Here is an 18,825-nt window from a genome sequence, read left to right as displayed (position 1 = left end):
CGGAAATGCTTATTTCTGAACCTGCTCCGTCCTCTGATAGTGTCCGCGGCCGGGTACTGCACATCCGCCTCATTGATTTTAATAGTAGACTGCTGCCACTATCAGAAGACGGAGCAGATCCAGAACTGAGTACTTCCGGCCATCTGCCCCCATGGACACGGCACCTAGAACAGGCAAATGGCTGGGGAGCCAGGTGCCAGACCCCGACCAATCAGTCATTGGTGACCTATCCTAAGGAAAGGCCTTCAATGTTAAAGTAGTGGACAATCTCTTTAATAAAGTCTTGTGCCATCTGACAAGTTAAGGGTTACTATGTTTTATTTATGTTGTTAGGAGCATTAAAGGGGTTGTCCAAGTTTGTAATGAGTCTGCAGTCACTGCATGTGTTACTCTGTGACTGCAGCCTTCTAAGTTCTCATAGTGTGCACACTGACAGTTTCCCAGAGTCATAGAGTCCGCTGCTGCATTAACAGAGAACTGTCAGTTAACAACACGTTCTGCAAATCTCTGGGATTTTCCAACACTTCTGCCACTGGATTGTCCGCCGGCTGTGACACCTCTGTGACATCCCCTTACTATTTTTGTGCGAAATGCCTACAGCTCTGCCTCAACTCCAGAGGTTCTGAGGCAAAATCATCACATCTAAACAATAGTGAAAGACAGGCATAAAGAATATATATTTACATATGTACCGCCCCTGTGTTAGCAGCCGGGCTGCTCGGATCCAGATCCGCGGTGGCTCGAGGGTTCTCCGGACCCGGGTGTCGTGCGGCCACTCGAGTAAAAGGGGGTGTATTTACAGGGGATGATGTGGAAAGTTCGTGATGCCACCCATGGTGTGTGGTAAGGGGGAATACCACCACTACTGTAATGACAAAAAAAAAAAATTATGAAACCATGTGCAATCGAGGAATTTTTATGGGTAATTTAAGAATAAAGTATTGCTTTTTTTTTAACTTTTTAAAAAAAGTTCCCCCTTTCAAATGAAATAAGGCAAAAATTATTTTTTCCCCCCAAAAAAGGACATGCAATTTTGCATTATTGAAACGATAATAGTAATAACTAAGCAACTTTTATTATTCGTTTTTTAACAAATACGGTATAAAACAGTTAATTATAAGTACAATATGTACAAAAGAAGTGTTTCAAAATTATTTTTTCCTAAATTGTTTTCGATTTCGCATGTAGTTCCTCCATCAGTTTTACAGCACGTTCAGCATTTTGGTTAGATCTGGGAATGTCAATTAATGACTCCTCGACCAACCAGTGCGCCTTCAAACACTTAATTGACTTCTTGCACTTTGTCTTGGTGAGTGAGGTTAACAGTTCATTGAAGGACGCTTCGTTGTAGTGTTGCGACTGGAACCAGGCATTTGCCCATTCATAGCAGATGAAGTCGCATGTTATACCAAGGACGCGGCGCCACTCTGGTATCAGAAAAAATGCTATAACAGCATATACAGCTCGCGAGTTCCATCTTGCCATGTGTAGGTTTGGGAGTTTCTTCCAACTGATTCGAGGCCAACGTGATGTTGTTTTGTAATGAGGATATGCCTAACATAGTTCATATAAGAACTTGAAATCATCTCGCCATCCAGGATTCTCGCCTGTGTTGACATCATCTGTTGCAACTTGGTGGTAATCAATCTGAAGTGAGGCATAGTTTTCTGTTAATTTATCAATGAAGAAATAATTGAGTTCTGGTTTCTTCGTTGACTCTAAAATAAGGAAATTCATGACGTGCTTCAGTAGGAGGTCGAGTACATGGTGTTGACAGCCAATGTATTGTGGCTTCTGAAAACCCTTTCTCAAGACATCATCCTGTATCAGCGTTACAATCCCGTTCAAACAACCAGTATTTACTGCTGCCGTGTCACAGATTATCATGCGAATATTTTCCCAAGCGTCGTATTCATCAATTAGCTGATGTAGTTCCTTGTGAATAGCCGTGCCAGAACCATTCTCACAGTTCAGAATACCGAGTTTGATTTCGGTTGTGGTATTTTTCAGCAGAACTACTTGATACTCTTCCCCTTGGATTCTTTTACCATCGAAGTGGAGACAATAGGGATCTTTGCTTTGAAGTTTTTCAAAAATTTTGGTTTTCATTTTCTGTCCTTCTGAGATTATTCATCTCCAGACACCCGACTGACTTGGAACCGGTACATCATGACCTTGTTCAGCAATGGTTGCAAGCACTTTATTTGCTTTATGTGTAGAAATGTTGTTTTTCAGTACCAGTAAACTCGCTGTTGTAGTGCTTGCTCTTTTGTATTTCGGTGTGCGTTCAGGAGAAGATGACACGGAAAAAAGAGGTTGGCTTGGGAGTCTCGGGTAAAGATTCAGAGACAGTATCATGTGTGGGTTGCGATTGCAAAGTGCTGGCTTGAGCTTGAAATATTGATAGTCGGATTCGTTTTCTTGGATGAATTGATTCCAAAGGAGCACTCTTTCATATCAACATTTACTTTCTTATTTTCTTTCCCAATATTACTTAGAAATCTATAAACAGTTACGCTATTTATTACGATAATTTTATCACTTATTCACTTCATATACACTTTTTAAATTAAAAAACTTATTCACAGTAAAATTCATTTTATAGTATCCAAGATAGCTGCCTGACTTCAAATGTACCACATGCTTTTCAATTCTTTCAGCTCTTCTTATAGCACATGTTTGTAAGGCTAGATCTAACTTTTAAAGAAAACGTTAAATATAAATTTTTAATGGGTAACAATTAAAAATGTCATTTTTTCACTAGATTATTCTTATTCTAGATGTTCTAAATTATTCCTGAATATTCTAAATCATTCCAGAATCTTCAAAAAATTAAAACACAAAAAATCGTTTTTTTTTTAAATTTTGAAATGAAAAAGTAGGGGAACTTTTTTGAATATTTTACAAATTTGATGATACTAATGTCATTTGAATGCAATTGTTCCTCGAATGTAAGGGGTTTCATTTTCGTTTTGCAAAATTTTTAAAATAGTCATCACACTAACCACCACTGCTGATGGGAGTACCCGGTGGCGATGGAGTGGGCAGCCAGGTGTTTAACCCCTCCGTGGGTAGGAGGGAATGCCCCGGGACTCGGTGAAGGCGACAGGAGGGTGCCGTTGGGGGATAAGGGTCACTTGCGTACTCACTCAGTCTAATAACGCTGACACAGACAACTGTAGTAAACCAAAGTTCTGGACGCCGCTGCCGCTGGGAGAGAGCACGCCTGGATCCCGTGCATGTTGGTGTTGCCTGTTAGTCTGTGACCTTTGCCTTGGCACCTTTGTCTTCTAGTTGGTCCCTTTAGTGTAGAACTAAATCGGGTCCTGCTCACCAGTATGGCTAACTGGGTGAGCTTGCTCTCAAGGTTCACGCTTGGGATTTTCTTGACCGTGTAGTGGAAAGTCCTATCCCCCTCGTTGTGCTACTACCCCAATTTTGGAGCGGGTGGAGAACGGATCTTGAAGGCTCCGTCTTCATCGGTTAAATTGTCAGGACGCCTGAAGCTACTCCCTGACCTAGGGTCCACGTACCCCACCGTGCCCTGGCCCCTGCCCGGAGATGGCACAAGACCGCCAGCTGTCCTCCTCGACAGTCCATGCCCCTTGTCACGATCCCCTGCGACTGGGGTTCCAGCTCCTACCAGGCCCAGACCAACGTCTGCCACCTAGTAGTCTCAAGGAGCCCTGCTCCTAACCTCTCCTCTTGAGAGTCACTCCACAACTGAACTGCTCCTGACACTGCTGACTCCCCTTAACCAACCCCCCAAGTGGGTGACCCTATTCCACTCAGGCTGTCCACTGGTGGGTGTGGTGCGGAGTGTTCCTAGGATTTTGATTAGCTTGTTCTTGGCAACACCAAAGGTTAGGGATCAGTAACCAAGGAGGTGGATACTGCACAGAAGGGCAGATTTCACAGTACCCGGTGACGTCCTGATAGGCCAGGGCGTCACATTCCCCCTTGGTTAAGCGTAGCTCGTCCCAGAGCTATAGGACCTCAGAGGTTTATTTTTTTTTTTCAATTGGAAGAAAAAAAGGTAAAACATTTACTTACAAATACATCCCACATTAAGGAGGCTGGTTACTTAAACGTTACTAAACTTTATTAAGAGTTCATCTCCCAATGGTGGAACGCTACCGGTTTCAGTAGTAGCGGGGACTCAACCTGCTTCGTTGCAGCCCCTTCCTGCGACAGTCCAGTCCCAATGTCCCGGATCCCAATAACCCGCCACCCAAACAACCTGACCTCTGGATACCTATCCATGGGTCCGTGACCAGGTTAAGGTCCCAGGTGTTGTGTGAGATGACTCTGGTTGGCACAGGAGGTGCAACTATGTACAATACACAAGTTCGTGTTGGTCACGCCAGTCCAGTGAAAATGGTCCATTTTTACTATATATATGTAAACAACAAAGTCCAGGTACCGGGTGTACACACTGTAAAGAATCTGGTTGCAAATTAGGTAACTTCTGCGTTCATTTAAACCCTGATTGACTATGCACTTATTCACTAACCTTTTCTATATGGAAAATAAACTGTGAAAAACAATAAACGAAAACACCAATACCTAACAGTTCTATGGCATCGTTAAACTACTGCTATTTTTCAACATTCTTAAACTACCGGGTCCCGTAGCCACACCTCTTTGCGGCCACGTACTACCAATCTCTAAGCACGAGACACTGCTCTCTCAACTAATCCAACACGGTCACATACTTTTTTTAATGTTTTACTGAACTGCTTAAGAAGGATGCTGCCGAGCTGGGGTCGTAGAGCTCACTCTTTCACTGTGAAAGTGATCGCTGAGGGTTGTGGGATCTCACAACCAGGAAGTTCCTTTTGGGGGACATTAGGGGCACATCAAAAAGTTTTGGCACTGCATTATATTTAGAAAATACACTAATCTGCGGCTCTGCACTGTTTTAGTAAATAATAAAAGCAGCCACAGATTTGTTATAAGCACTATTTAATGGGAAAGTCATCAAACACATTGCACCAGCAGCAGATCCCCCATAACAGTGCGTCATGACAACATTTTTGCTTCAATCGTTTTCCCTATTTTTCTCCTTCAAAACCTAGGTGTGTCTTATGGTCCGAAAAATACGATGAGTTTAAAGAGAGAGAGAATTTTTCTTTCCCTCACCAATTCTTACTTGAGCAATTGTAGCCGATTTTTGGATAAACCCTTTGAATTATAGTACATCATGATGGCTTCTCCCATGTGACTCATCTGACAACAGGACCTGATTAATGATAAAAAACATTTGGCAAATTCTGAAAACAAGAATGGCTGCTCCGCTCTGGTGGTTTTCTGATTGTCGGCAAGACTTGATTTACCAGTTACACATTTCAATTATTCACAACATGAAAAAGGTTCCTTCCCATGTTTAACAAGATATGATTTCTGAGAATAACATTTTCCACCTTCAGAACATAAAAATAAACATAAAAAGTTTATTTTGTGTGATTTTTTTCATGGTAAACAAGACCTGATTTCCTAGTAAAACATTTACCACATTCTGGGCATGAAAATGGCTTCTCCCCTCTGTGAGATCTTTGATGAACAACAAGGTGTGATTTCTGAATAAAACATTTCCCACACTCTGAACATGAAAATGGCTTCTCCCCTGTGTGATTTTTCTGATGTTCTACAAGGTGTGATTTCTGAATAAAACATTTCCCACACTCTGAACATGAAAATGGCTTCTCCCCTGTGTGTTTTTTCTGATGTATAACAAGGTGTGATTTCGAAATAAAACATTTCCCACACTCTGAACATGAAAATGGCTTCTCCCCTGTGTGATTTTTCTGATGTGCTACAAGGTGTGATTTCTGAATAAAACATTTCCCACACTCTGAACATGAAAATGGCTTCTCCCCTGTGTGTTTTTTCTGATGTCTAACAAAATCTGATTTCCAAATAAAACATTTCCCACATTCTGAACATGAAAATGGCTTCTCCCCTGTGTGATTTTTCTGATGTCTAACAAGGTGTGATTTCCGAATAAAACTTTTCCCACACTCTGAACATGAAAATGGCTTCTCCCCTGTGTGAGATCTTTGATGCCAAACAAGATCTGATTTCCAAATAAAACATTTCCCACACTCTGAACATGAAAATGGCTTCTCCCCTGTGTGAGTTCTTTGATGCCAAACAAGATCTGATTTCCAAATAAAACTTTTACCACATTCTGAACATGAAAATGGCTTCTCCCCTGTGTGATTTATCTGATGTCCTACAAGGTGTGATTTCTGAATAAAACATTTCCCACACTCTGAACATGAAAATGGCTTCTCCCCCGTGTGTTTTTTCTGATGTCTAACAAGGTGTGATTTCCAAATAAAACATTTCCCACACTCTGAACATGAAAATGGTTTCTCCCTTGTAGGAGCCGTTTCATGTTCCACATCCCTTCTGTAACTTTTATTTTGATTACAATTTTGTGATAAATCGGAATTTTGGACTTGTTTGAAAAGATCAGATGATAAAGCTTTCCAATGAAGGACTGGAGGTATATCTGGGACAGCAGCATGCTCTTCATATGTATTATGTGTGATAGTTTGATCATCTGTTTTAAATTTTGAAGATATTAGATGTCCATCTGAACTCCTGATACAGTCATCGGCTATAAATAAAACACAAAGTTATTATTTTTTAATCACATAATTTCGAAAGTAGATTTAGTTTTTTAACCATAACATCAGAAATTAAATTAGGAAACAAATTATTCTGAATTTGCTTTCCAATTTCAAGATCTAAGAGTTACATCTTCGTTCTTCGTTCGTGGAATGTGCTACAGTAAATAATCTGATTGTTGCAATGTGACTGTAGGGTAATGTGATAATGAGGGACAGGGGGCTCCTATACTTTCCCTCATGCCAGGAGACCTTAGCTATCCCTAACCTCTGGATTACCCCTGAACGTGGAAGGAAGGGGTAGGAGTAGGATGGAAATACAGATTAAGACAGACGGTAAAACCAAATTTCAGACACACCGCAAACTCACAGAAATAAACAGTGAGAGACTAAGGAGAAATGCAAGAGCATGAAGGCAGAAATAACAAGGGTTAACACCACAACTGCTCACAGCAATAATGCACAACAACCACTAGTTTGTATCACAACAGCTCACTACACTTGTATAGGTAAACTATAGCTGGCGTTAATGGAATAGTCCAGCCAGCATATACAGAAGGGGAGCGAATGATACTAGGTCCCCTACAGCATGTGATCAAAGACATTAACAAGGAGCCCAGCAGAGAATAACTCTTGCTAGTTTTACTAAGTATGTGGATCGACGCCTGCGTCTCCCTGCGCTGCTCACAGACATCAGAGAAGTTAGCAAGCAGAGTGCCAGAATCTGTAATTTCCACAGATCCTGATACCGCCATGACAGTTGGCGATGCTTGCAACCATCTCATTGTGATATTGATCCACAACATAGACAATTTCAAAAAGGTTTTTTTTCGAAGAAGACAGATGCCAAATATTTAATGGGTTTGTCCGGGAGTGTAACATTGATGGCCTATCCTTAGGCTTTGTAACCAAAGTAGGTAGCAGGGTCTTGCTGTCTGTGCAGATAAACACTAGGTCTCCAATTCATCAAGACCGGCGATGTACAATGAAAATTGAGGTCAGGGACTGGCGTGAGATTTCTGGCATAGGGAACGCCGCAGTTTGTTATGAATTAGAGAAGCGGTGGCATCACACCCTTCTTCTGGCCTAGCTCTGCCCAATTTGGCAAAGCTGGTTAAAATTGGCGTGAAACCTCCAAAAGTTGCACAATTTATTTTTTGTTCATTCATTTATTATTGACTGTAGTATGGCTATGACGTATCAATGTTTGGAATCAGCGGTACAAAAGGATGTTGATGAACTAGAGAATCATGACTGTAAGGCACTAGAGTGTTAAGAAGTGCGGAGAAAAAGGTGCAATGTAAAAACAACAACGGTCATCGTAATCAAAGAAAACAAGAGACTATAAAAATATAGCTCTGCAGTGCAGCCAGGCCAACCATCTGTCCTTATAAAATCCTTCTCCGGTCTTCTTTCCAAGCTTATTGAGCAATTCACTGGAGGCAAAAGAGGGGTTTTCTGGTTCCATCTGGAACCAACCATCAATGATGTATTTATGTATTTACTATTATCAAGACCAACATAATCCAAAAGCTCAAAGGACCCATAGGGTAACGGGCCCCCAATTTCATTGCAAAATCCATGTCTTCCTCAGATGCATGACCTCTTTCATGATGATGCACAAATTCCATTAGGTATGGTACCAGAAGACGGTTAACAATGAAGCCTGGGTTGTGTTTACATGACACAGGCGTCTTTCCCATTGCTTTACTGAAGTCTATGAGAGAGTCAGAAGTTGTTTGGCTAGTCATTGTTGTCTTTAATCAAATATTTTTTATTTTTCATTAAATATACAAAGCCAATGTCAAATTTTCAGCAATAATAAACATAACTACAAACTTTCCATCCCCAATAACCCCTCCCCCCTCAGCGTACATATTACCCACATCTATATAAAAGATATCACGTTTGTGCCTTTCAGTGACATATATTGGAATGTGTAGAACCAGGTATCCCTGCTCAGAGACCAACATCTCCCAGCCCTAATATTTATCCATGCTGCAACCACGGATTCCACAGTCTATCAAAAAGTGCAAGTTGTTTCCTTTTCCCATATATACTTCTCTCCATCCGAGCAATATGATTAACATATGCGATAAATTCCCCTCTAGTCGGTGGGTCCCCCTGCATCCAATGTTTGGCAATTACTTTCCTGGCCGCATACAGCAATCTGGCTATCACTATTTTAAAAATGTTGTCTACTCTGATTTCCTCCACATAACCTAGGAGACATACCAAAGGTTGTTTGGGAAGTTTGCATCTATAAGCGCCTTCTATTTTGTTAAGAACAGTTATTCAGAAAGACGTCAACCTGGGGCACGTCCACATCATATGGAAGATGCCGGCATCGTCTCCATTGCACCTAGGGCAGTCAGAGTTACTCCTCAGTCCCATTTTACACATAATTAGCGGGGATCTATACGCCCTATGCACCACGTAGAGGTGGGATAATCTTGCTGGTTCACTCATTGATAATTTCGGTATGTACTCCAGGACACTTTCCCACACCTCATCAGTAATCCCGTCTATCTCTGCCTCCCATTTAGTTCTAGTTCTTACTGGGTGGTTAAGCAAATATGAATGCAATAGATCCCTATATATAGTTGATATGATTCCTCTTGTGGGCACACTACTACACACATATTTCAATACTAGGTCTGCCTGAACCAGCAATGATTGTTTAACCCTCTGAGCCGCTACTGCATGTGCCATTCGTTTATAGTGGTAACAATCTGATGGAGATATCCCAAATTCATCTTGTATTTGTGTAAACAGCTTCTAATGTCTCTGGTCTAGAATTTGCCACATATACCATATAGCTTTACGTGCCCATTCCTTAATTTTGCCTATCTTATATAACTCAGAGCAGTTATCATTTTCCCACACCGGAGTGAATTCAGTTATTGCCGTAATCCCCCTCATCTGCTTGATCTTTCTCAAAATTCTGTTCATCAAATTAAGTGTAGGGCTTGTTTTCCCTAGTCTCTTAAATGATCCGTCCTCCAATCCTAACACCAATGGTCATCGATGTAAAACATGCCCCAACAATCTAGATGCTGGATCCACCGCCACTAAATTTGCCCATCCCCTGAAATGTTGACTCTGAGCTGCCAGATAATATATTCCTGGATTGGGTAACACTAACCCTCCCTCGTCCTTTGGTCTCTGCAACGTTTCAAGTTTGAGTATGGCTTGTTTGTTCTTTTATATTAGAGCACGGAACATAGAATCAATCTCCTTAAAGTGACTCTGAGGGATCCAGATAGGAGTATTGTGTATCACGTAGAATATCATGGGCATATGTACCATTTTAATAAGGCTAATCCATCCTATTACTGATAAATAAAGCTTATTCCAAGCAGTTATCTTACTAAGCAGTTGGTTCAGCAAAGGGACTAGATTAATAGTGATGTAATTCCCAATTGGTAAGGATACCTGTATGCCCAGATATCTAAACTGGTCCACAACCCGCAATCTGTTAACCTCATCATCCTAGGTCGACCAGTCTATTCCCGCGTCCACCTGGAAAAGGTTTGATTTGGTCCAATTTATAGTCCGTCCAAAGATCCTTCCGAACCGTTCGATCACCTGCATGGCATGGCTCAATGATTCCCCTGGGTCTTCCAATAATAACAGAATGTTGTCTGCATAGAGGGCTATCTTTTCTACTAGAGGGCCATACACAAATCCCTTTATGTCTCTGTTCTGCCGTATAGCAGCCGCCAGTGGTTCCCCCGCTAGAGCAAAAAGGAGAGGCGAGAGCGGGCAACCCTGACGAGTACCCCTTTGTAAGTCCACTGTGTGTGACAACATTCCATTAATTCTCACTTTAGCCACTGGTCTAGCATATAACAGCTGTATCCAAGATGTAAAGTTAAGGCCAAATTCCATATGTCTTAGCACTTCCCATAGATACCCCCATTCCACACTATCAAATGCCTTATGGGCATCTAACGAAGCTATCACCCTCTGTCCTGGATTGTCCACCGGTAGCTGCATGTTAAGGTATAATCCTCGTATATTTTTCGCCGTAGATCTACTAGGCATGAAACCCGACTGATCTGGGTGAATTTGAGCAGATATAATTTCTGTTAATCGATTAGAGAGTACTTTGGCCAAAATTTTAACATCAGTCGTTAACAGTGAAATGGGCCGGTATGACTCGGGGAGTTTTGGATCCTTATCCTCTTTAGGTATTACTGTTATTATCACCTCCCTCATAGACGCTGGCAGTGTCCCCCGCTCTCTTGCCTCCTCCAAGACATTCAACAAATTGGGTAAGAGTATTTCTTCCAGAGATTTGTACACCTCCACCGGCAATCCATCCACCTCTGGGGATTTTTCATTTGCCATGCCATGCAAAGCTCTCTCCATCTCCTCAAGTGTAATAGGGGCCTCCAGACTGTGTCTCTCTGTCTCTGCTATTTTGGGTAATGTCATTGTATCTAAGAAAACCTCTAGATCCTGCTGTCTCGACACCCCTCTAGTGGAGTACAATTCCTCATAAAAGGCTGTGAACGTGTCCAGAATATCTTTCCCCTCCGTGACCAAATCTCCCGCTGTGGTGCGAATACAGTGTACAAAGGATGGTTTTCTCTGGGCTGCCGTCACCACCGACAACAGGTGTCCCACCTTTTCTCCCTCTGCATAGAAGTTCTCTCTGAAACGCCTGTTTCCTGCTGCTTTCTTCAATAGCACTTTATTAACTTCTTCCTGAGCTGCTTTTAGCTTTTGCCTATACTCTGGTGTGGGCTGTGCTACCATCTCTGCTTCTGCTCCCTTCAAAGCCTCTAAGCAATCAATTTCCCCTTGTCTACTACAAGACTTACACCGGCAAACGTCTCTAAATAAAAGGCCTCTAAGGTATGCCTTCATGGCGTCCCAAACTACCAAAGGATCCGCACTACCTCTATTTAAGGCCCTGTCACACACACACAGATAAACCTTTGGCAGATCTGTGGTTGCAGTGAAATCATGGACATATTGTTCCATTTGTACACAGCCACAAACCTGGCACTGATTGTCCACAATTTCACTGCAACCACAGATTTATCTGTGTGTGTGACAGGGCCTTAAGGGTAAAATATCCCAGCATCTCACTAGATATACCGTCCATGTCAATACTATTTAACCAAACCGGGTGTAACTTCCATTCTCTTGTTAGCCTCTCCCCCACTCCTCATTTTTTAATAGATACCAGGATTGGACTATGATCCGATATTACTCTAGTCAAATATTCAACATGCGCAATTCCAAAATCCATCAGATCATTTCCCAAGGCCAGGTCTATACATGAAAGCGTACCAAGGGTCGCGGAGTGACAGGAAAAACAGGTCACCCCCAAATTTCTTATCCTCCAACCCCAATTCTTGGATAAAGGTACCAAACCCTGTCACTCCATCGCTTCGCATCTCCCGTGATTTTTTGCTCCTGTCCCAATATGCATCTATGACATTATTAAAGTCACTGACCAACAAGAATGGCAAATTCCCCCATTTAGCCGAGCCCTCTCTCACCTCTCTAATTTTGGCACTAGTGTAAGGCAGCAGAACATATATAGCTGTAATGCATAGTAATTGTCCATACAACTTACAGATCACCATTACATATTGTCCCTCTGTGTCTATCCATGTCTCCACTTCTTCATATTGGGCGGATCTATGAACCAACATAGAGACCCCGCTAGCATAGGTAGAGAAAGTAGAATGATATGCCTTTTGCACCCATCGTTTGTTCAGTACATTCGTCGTTTCACTTGTCAAATGCATCTCCAATAAACACATTACTGATGGTCTCTGGTCTAGCATATATTTTATCATTGCATCTCTTCTACCTCTATCTGACAGTCCCCTTACATTCCAACATAATACTTTAATCTCCTCTCCCATATTGAATCACAGGTTATCTTTGTACAGGCATCCTGTCCCTCTGTACGCTGAGTCTTCCCCTTCCCTAGCCCTTCTATAGCCCTCCCCTAAGAACCGCCCCAACTAAACTCCTCCACCTCCGATTTACCGTATTTTTCCGCTTTATAAGACGCACCGGATTATAAGACGCACCCCAAACTTAGACATAAAAAAAAGGTAAGAAAAATGGGGTCCGTCTTATACTCCGGTGTTCTCTTACCGGAGGGGGGCAGCAGTGGTGGTGAAGCGGGGTCACAGGAGCTAGAGGTTGTGCTGGCAGGCACGGTGGGTCAGTGGCAGCGGGGTCCGTGGTGGCAGGTGCTGTGGCGTCCGTGGTGGCAGGTGCCGTGGTGTCCGGGGTGTCAGGAGTCGGGGGGTCAGTGGTGGCAGGAGCTGCGGGGCCCGTGGTGGCAGGAGCCGCGGGGCCCGTGGTGGCGGCAGCAGCAGCAGTAGCAGCGGCGTCGGGTGAGTCGTGCAGCAGGTCGGTGCAGTGAGTGTCCGCGGTCCTGATTCAAATGATGGCGCCTGGAGCGGCGCATGAGCAGATGGAGCTCTCATCCAAGAGCTCCATCTGCGCACGCGCCTGCTCCCGGCGCCATCATTTGAAACTGGGACCGCGGACAAACTGGGTAACTTGCTGCACAGCCGCCCACCCCGCACGCACAGAGTGGCAGCCAGTAGGCTGCCCGCCCACCCTGCGTGCAAGCGGCCGGGCGGCAGCTGTCTGCCGCCTGCACACAGCACCCGGCCGCACATAGCACCGGGCTGATGCCCGCACACAGCACCCGATCGCCGGCCGCACACATCACCCGACCGCCGGCCGCACACAGCAGTCGGCCGCACACAGCACCCGACCGCCGGCCGAACACAGCACCCGACCGCCGGCTGCCACCCGCACACAGCACCCGATCGCCGGCCGCACACAGCACCCGGCCGCACACAGCACCCGGCCGCACATAGCACCTGGCTGATGCCCACACACAGCACCCGACCGCCGCCCGCACACAGCCGCCGGCTGCCACCCGCACACAGCACCCGACCACCGCCCGCACACAGCACCCGACCGCTGCCCGCACACAGCACCAGACCGCCGCCCGCACACAGCACCCGACCGCTGCCCGCAGCACCAGACCGCCGCCCGCACACAGCACCAGACCGCCGCCCGCGCACAGCACCCAATCGCCGGCCGCCCACAGCACCCGACCGCACGCAGCACCCGGCCGCCACCCGCACGCAGCTCCCGGCCGCATACAGCACCCGGCGGCACACAGCACCCGACTGCCATCCGCATGCAGCCACGGGTACCCGGCTGCCACCGCACGCAAGCACAGGTACCCGGCCGCTTGCATGCAGCCACAGGCACCCGGCCGCCCGATCGCCGCACAGACAGGACCCCCAGGTACCGCTATATTCAGATTATAAGACGCACCCCCTATTTTCCTCCCAAATTTTTGGGAGGAAAGGTGCGTCTTATAAAGCGAAAAATACGGTACATCTTTAACTCCCTTATGAGGAATTAGGTCTATCTGTCCTAGAACGGTCAACCTCTCTCCTCTTTTTCTCCCGTACCAAACCTGTCTCATCCTAGTGAGCAGAACCCCCTAACTCACCTCCCGCCTTAACCATATTCATTTTCATTTGCAAATTTCATATAATGTAAACAGTTAACCTGAAAATTTGAAAACTTAAATAATTTATCAATCGCCGCTGCACGGCCATAAGAAAAAAGAATTATTATCGACCTCCAGTCATTGTCCAGCTTATTGTTAGTGAATTCCGCTGTCCCATCTAACACTCAGGAACAGGAGCAGGAGATCAACAATGATAACCTGGTAGAAAAAAAAAAAAAAGGGGGTACTGTCTCTGCAACAAAGATGGGCCTATGAAGTTTCCTCCTCTTCTAGTGTATGCAATTGCTTATGAATAACCAGTCTTGAATCCCAGGAAAATCACGAGATTGCAATATCGCTCATAGCCAGCTTCTATCCTTCTCCTGTTGCTTGCGGGCTTCCTTGCATTGATGTCTATCCACTTCATGACTTCTTCCGGATCAAGAAAGAAGTGAACCTTCTCCAGTGCTACTACTCGGAGTTTTGCTGGGAAAATCATGGAATATTTAACCTCCAGCTCTCGGAGTCGTCTCTTTACCCTTGTGAATTGCATTCTTTGTTTCGGTACAGAGTAGTCAGGGTATATAGCTACTGGGTGTCCATCTATTGTCAGGGTCTCCATATCCCGTGTCTTGCGCAGAATAATATTCCGGTCTCTGTAGTTAAGAAGCTTCGCCAGCATCATACGAGGTCCCTTGCCAGGTAGCTGCGGTTGCATTGGAACCCTGTATGCCCTTTCAATATCGTATAGCTTAGTCAGATTATCGGCGCCAATCTTCTCTTTAAGTCATGCTTCTATGAAGTCAGTAGGATTTCTTCCCTCAGCTCTTTCTGGGATGCCCACCAGTCTTATATTGTTCCTCCTGGAACGGTTCTCCAAGTCTTCTGTTTTTGTGGCCATCTCAGATATCTGCTTCTGGAATTTTTTCTTTAATTTTTGTAGTGCAACTATGTGATCCTCAGCTGTCCCCACTCTTTCTTCCACAGCACTGGTTCTCATATCAGCTTTCTTCTGATCCTTTTTGAGAGTAGCTATATCTCCCTTTATTCCCAGCACCTGCTGGGTTAAAGTTGTGAGGGCCTGTTTGCAGAAGGAGACCACCTGAAATACATCCTTAATAGTGGGGTTCTTCTGTATTTCATCTGCTGCCTGCTGCTCTCCTGAATTCTCATCCTGTTTATCTTCCCCTGATTCTCCCCTTGCTCCTTCAGCCTCTTCCGGGTCTTCCTCCTCCTCCCCGTTTTCTTCCACCATCTTACCAGGCTCCCCCAGAGGTTCCTCCGATTGCCTTGCATACTGTGCCAGCTTTGCAGCCGCTTCCATGCGGCGCTGGCAGGCTACGCTTGCCTTCTCTGCCTCCTCTCTGACCTCGGCGCCATCTTGTGAGCCAGGCACTTTCCCAGCTCCCGCTTCCTTCTGCCGCCGCTTAGTCATCTCGCCGATTCAGGAGCTGGAACTTCTTATGCTGGGAGTCGGGTCTTTCCCCTGTCCTCCGGTGCCACTATATCCGTCGGCCATGCGGTGGTTCCGGCGGTGTCACGGTGAGTCAGCGGGAGAGTGTCTCCTAGCGTGCGCTCACATCCCGGTCCAGGCTCCACCCCCCAGTCATTGGTGTCTTAATGACCTCCACCAGCTTCATCATTGGTACTGGATTAAAGAAATGCAGACCTCCGAACTGATCCTGCCTAGTTGTGGAGTTGGCTATGTCAGCTATCAGGAAGTGTTGCTGGCAAATATGGTGTGTTCTGGTGCAAATTTGTCCAGTGTCTTGATTAGTGCATTTTTCACTTCCATGTTTTCTATTATGACTTCTACCACCGGATCATTGCTGTGCACCACGGCCGCTGGGTCTGTGCTTGTGCTGAAGTATCAGAGGGTTTTGCTGATGAATTGTGAATCAGCCTCAGGCTTGTCCGCAAACATCTTCTTAGTGACCATTTTCAAGCTGTCCTCAATACTTTTGGCAAACTTTTTCAAGATGTCATCAGTCTGGTCCACAAAAACAACAGTGTGTCTGTTTGCTGCAGCTACCTGCGCTATCCCGGCACCCATCAGGCCTCCTCTGATCACAGTCACGTGCTTGATAGTCAGCTTGTTCACAGTGGCGCCGGAGGCCATACATTTTGCTATGAATTACCAGTAAGAGGAGGCCATGTCTGCTTGTACTGCTGGGAGCTGAAGGACATGCGAGTGATGTCACCACAGTGCACTGTGATGATTTAGTCGCACAATCTTTTTTCACAGCTCTGTGTTGCATAAACAATTGATTGAAAAGTGATTTCTGTCAGAATTCTGGCATAATTGCTTTGAAGAATCAGGGTCTAGGTGTCAAATCTCCTTCTGTAGGTGTCTCCAATCCTTCCAGGGTAGTTTGCCAGTAGTTCACATTCTCTAAAGCAATCATTTTATTAGATATTTTTTGGTAGTTTAATTTGGTATTTAAGTGTGCGGCTGTAACTCTTTTTTTCTATTATTCAGCTATCTACACACACACACACACACACACACACACACACACACACACACACACACACCAGCCTGTCTCCTCTTCAGCTTTAGACTCCTGCAATTAAGAGACCTTTGGTCACATGACGTGATGTCAAAAAGGTTCTTAAGCAGTCCTATAATTGGCATATAAACACTGCAGCCGCTAGGAGAATGGGGGCCCTGTGTAATTGCCCAGTTTGCTCAACCCTTTCCCCTAATGCCAGTCCTGCATGCCAGCCTGTGTCCTGGTCAGTTCTTTTAGACTCCTAGAATTAAAAGACCTTTGGATACATCATGTCACATGACTTCATAAAAGGTCCTTAAACAAACAACCTTAGAATACAACTGATGGGGACCCTAAGAAACTGGGGTTCCTGAGAAATTGCACAGTTTGACTCCTCCCAACGCTGGCCCTGACTATAACTAGGGCTTATTTTTAGGGAAACAGGGTGTTCATGAACCGTCTGCAGGTCTTTGAGTTGCCTTCATAACAACATAGAGAAGGGACTAGAAACAAACAGCAGAAGAAGCAGAAGCAAAGAAAATACAACTGAAAAAAAAAAAAAAACAGAGCAGAAAGTCTAAAAATGTAAAAACAAAATTAGTGCAGAGAGTACTAAGTATATAATAAGTAGATATCTCTTACTGGATAGAGCTGGAGGAAACACATCCTGAGGAACATCGGGATCTTCTTGTTTACAGTCCTGTTGGAGAAGAGGACGGGAACCTCTCTCTGGTGTTGTCCTCTTACTGGATAGAACTGGAGGAGACACATACAGGGACTGAATTCATTCCTTACATACAGATAATTATAGGCCATGTGCATTTAGTCCTGTCTATTACCTGGTGATGTGAGGGGCTGGGAATCCTCCATCATGACGTCCTTGTACAGATCTTTGTGTCCTTCTAAATACTCCCACTCCTCCATGGAGAAATAGACGGTGACGTCCTGACACCTTATAGGAACCTGACACATACAATGATACCGTCACCCCCGATCCCTTCATAGCGTTACTGTATAATGTCCCAGCATTCCCAGCAGTGTCACCTCTCCAGTCAGCAGCTCAATCATCTTGTAGGTGAGTTCTAGGATCTTCTCGTCATTGATGTCCTCATGTATCAGGGGGTGAGGTGGAGGCCCCGTGATTGGGCTCAGGGGTCTTCCCCATCCCTCAGACACAGGGGCCTGACAGTTCTCACTAGAGGTCTTCTTCACTACTGTGTAATCCTGGTTATGGAGAGACACAGTAATAAATCTCACTCCAGACATTTCCAGAGTCCTCACCTCTCCAGTTCTGTCCATCTGTTATTCCCATAGATAAGAATGATGTAATGTGACGTCATCAGAATCTCTCACCTCTCCAGTAAGCCGGAAGAGGATCTCTAGGGTGAGGTGTAAGATCCTCTCCGCCATCTTGTCCCTATCCATATCCATGCTTCACGGGGCAATCAGGAGAATTCTCTTCTATAGAAGATCTCCACTGAGAGGATCCGATATTGTAAGGACCTGAATGGGGAGAAGATGACGATGTAACATCATAAAGAATCCGCTGTAATAATACAATTACTGGAGAGAATAATTAATGGTAAGCATATAATGAGAACATTCTGGGGGAACATTATACTGTGTAGGGGCACAAAAAGGCCAGGGACTGAGGGCAGAAAGGGGCCGAGGACCGTGGGCAAAAAGGAGCGGGGACCGAGGGCAGAAAGGGGCCGGGGACCAAGGGCAGAAAGGGGCTGAGGACTGAGGGCAGAAAGGGGCCGAGGACTGAGGACAGAAAGGGGCCGAAGACTGAGGACAGAAAAGGGCCCAAAGACTGAGGGCAGAAAGGGGCCGAAGACTGAGGGCAGAAAGGGGCCCGAAGACTGAGGGCAGAAAGGGGCCCGAAGACTGAGGGCAGAAAGGGCTGAAGAGAAGACTGAGGGCAGAAAGGGCTGAAGAGAAGACTGAGGGCAGAAAGGGCTGAAGAGAAGACTGAGGGCAGAAAGGGCTGAAGAGAAGACTGAGGGCAGAAAGGGGCCAAAGACTGAGGGCAGAAAGGGGCCGAGGACTGAGGGCAGAAAGGGGCCGAGGACCGAGGGCAGAAAGGGGCCGGGGACTGAGGGCAGAAAGGGGCCGGGGACTGAGGGCAGAAGGGGCCGAGGACTGAGGGCAGACGGGTTTCCTCACTTCCGGCCTCTCT

General features: G+C 45.2%; 1 protein-coding gene across 1 annotated transcript in view; it reads right to left on the bottom strand.

The window, feature by feature from the left end:
• The window catches only part of LOC142258850 (uncharacterized), a 47,553-nt gene extending 29,411 nt beyond the window's left edge, over nucleotides 1-18,142 (bottom strand). Inside the window, exons 1-6 of the mRNA XM_075331427.1 lie at nucleotides 17,997-18,142; nucleotides 17,688-17,867; nucleotides 17,483-17,606; nucleotides 17,286-17,399; nucleotides 5,513-6,625; nucleotides 4,639-4,640 (exon numbers count right to left, since the gene is read on the bottom strand). Coding sequence (XP_075187542.1) covers nucleotides 4,639-4,640; nucleotides 5,513-6,625; nucleotides 17,286-17,399; nucleotides 17,483-17,606; nucleotides 17,688-17,867; nucleotides 17,997-18,074 — 1,611 coding nt within the window. The 5' untranslated portion in view covers nucleotides 18,075-18,142. The remainder of the gene's footprint in view (nucleotides 1-4,638; nucleotides 4,641-5,512; nucleotides 6,626-17,285; nucleotides 17,400-17,482; nucleotides 17,607-17,687; nucleotides 17,868-17,996) is intronic.
• Nucleotides 18,143-18,825: the final 683 nt, after the last annotated feature.

The sequence above is a fragment of the Anomaloglossus baeobatrachus genome (genome assembly GCF_048569485.1).
Source record: "Anomaloglossus baeobatrachus isolate aAnoBae1 chromosome 5 unlocalized genomic scaffold, aAnoBae1.hap1 SUPER_5_unloc_14, whole genome shotgun sequence".
Lineage (NCBI taxonomy): Eukaryota > Metazoa > Chordata > Amphibia > Anura > Aromobatidae > Anomaloglossus > Anomaloglossus baeobatrachus.
The sequence above is the reverse complement of the archived record's forward strand: the minus strand, read 5'-3'. Positions and strand labels throughout refer to the sequence as shown.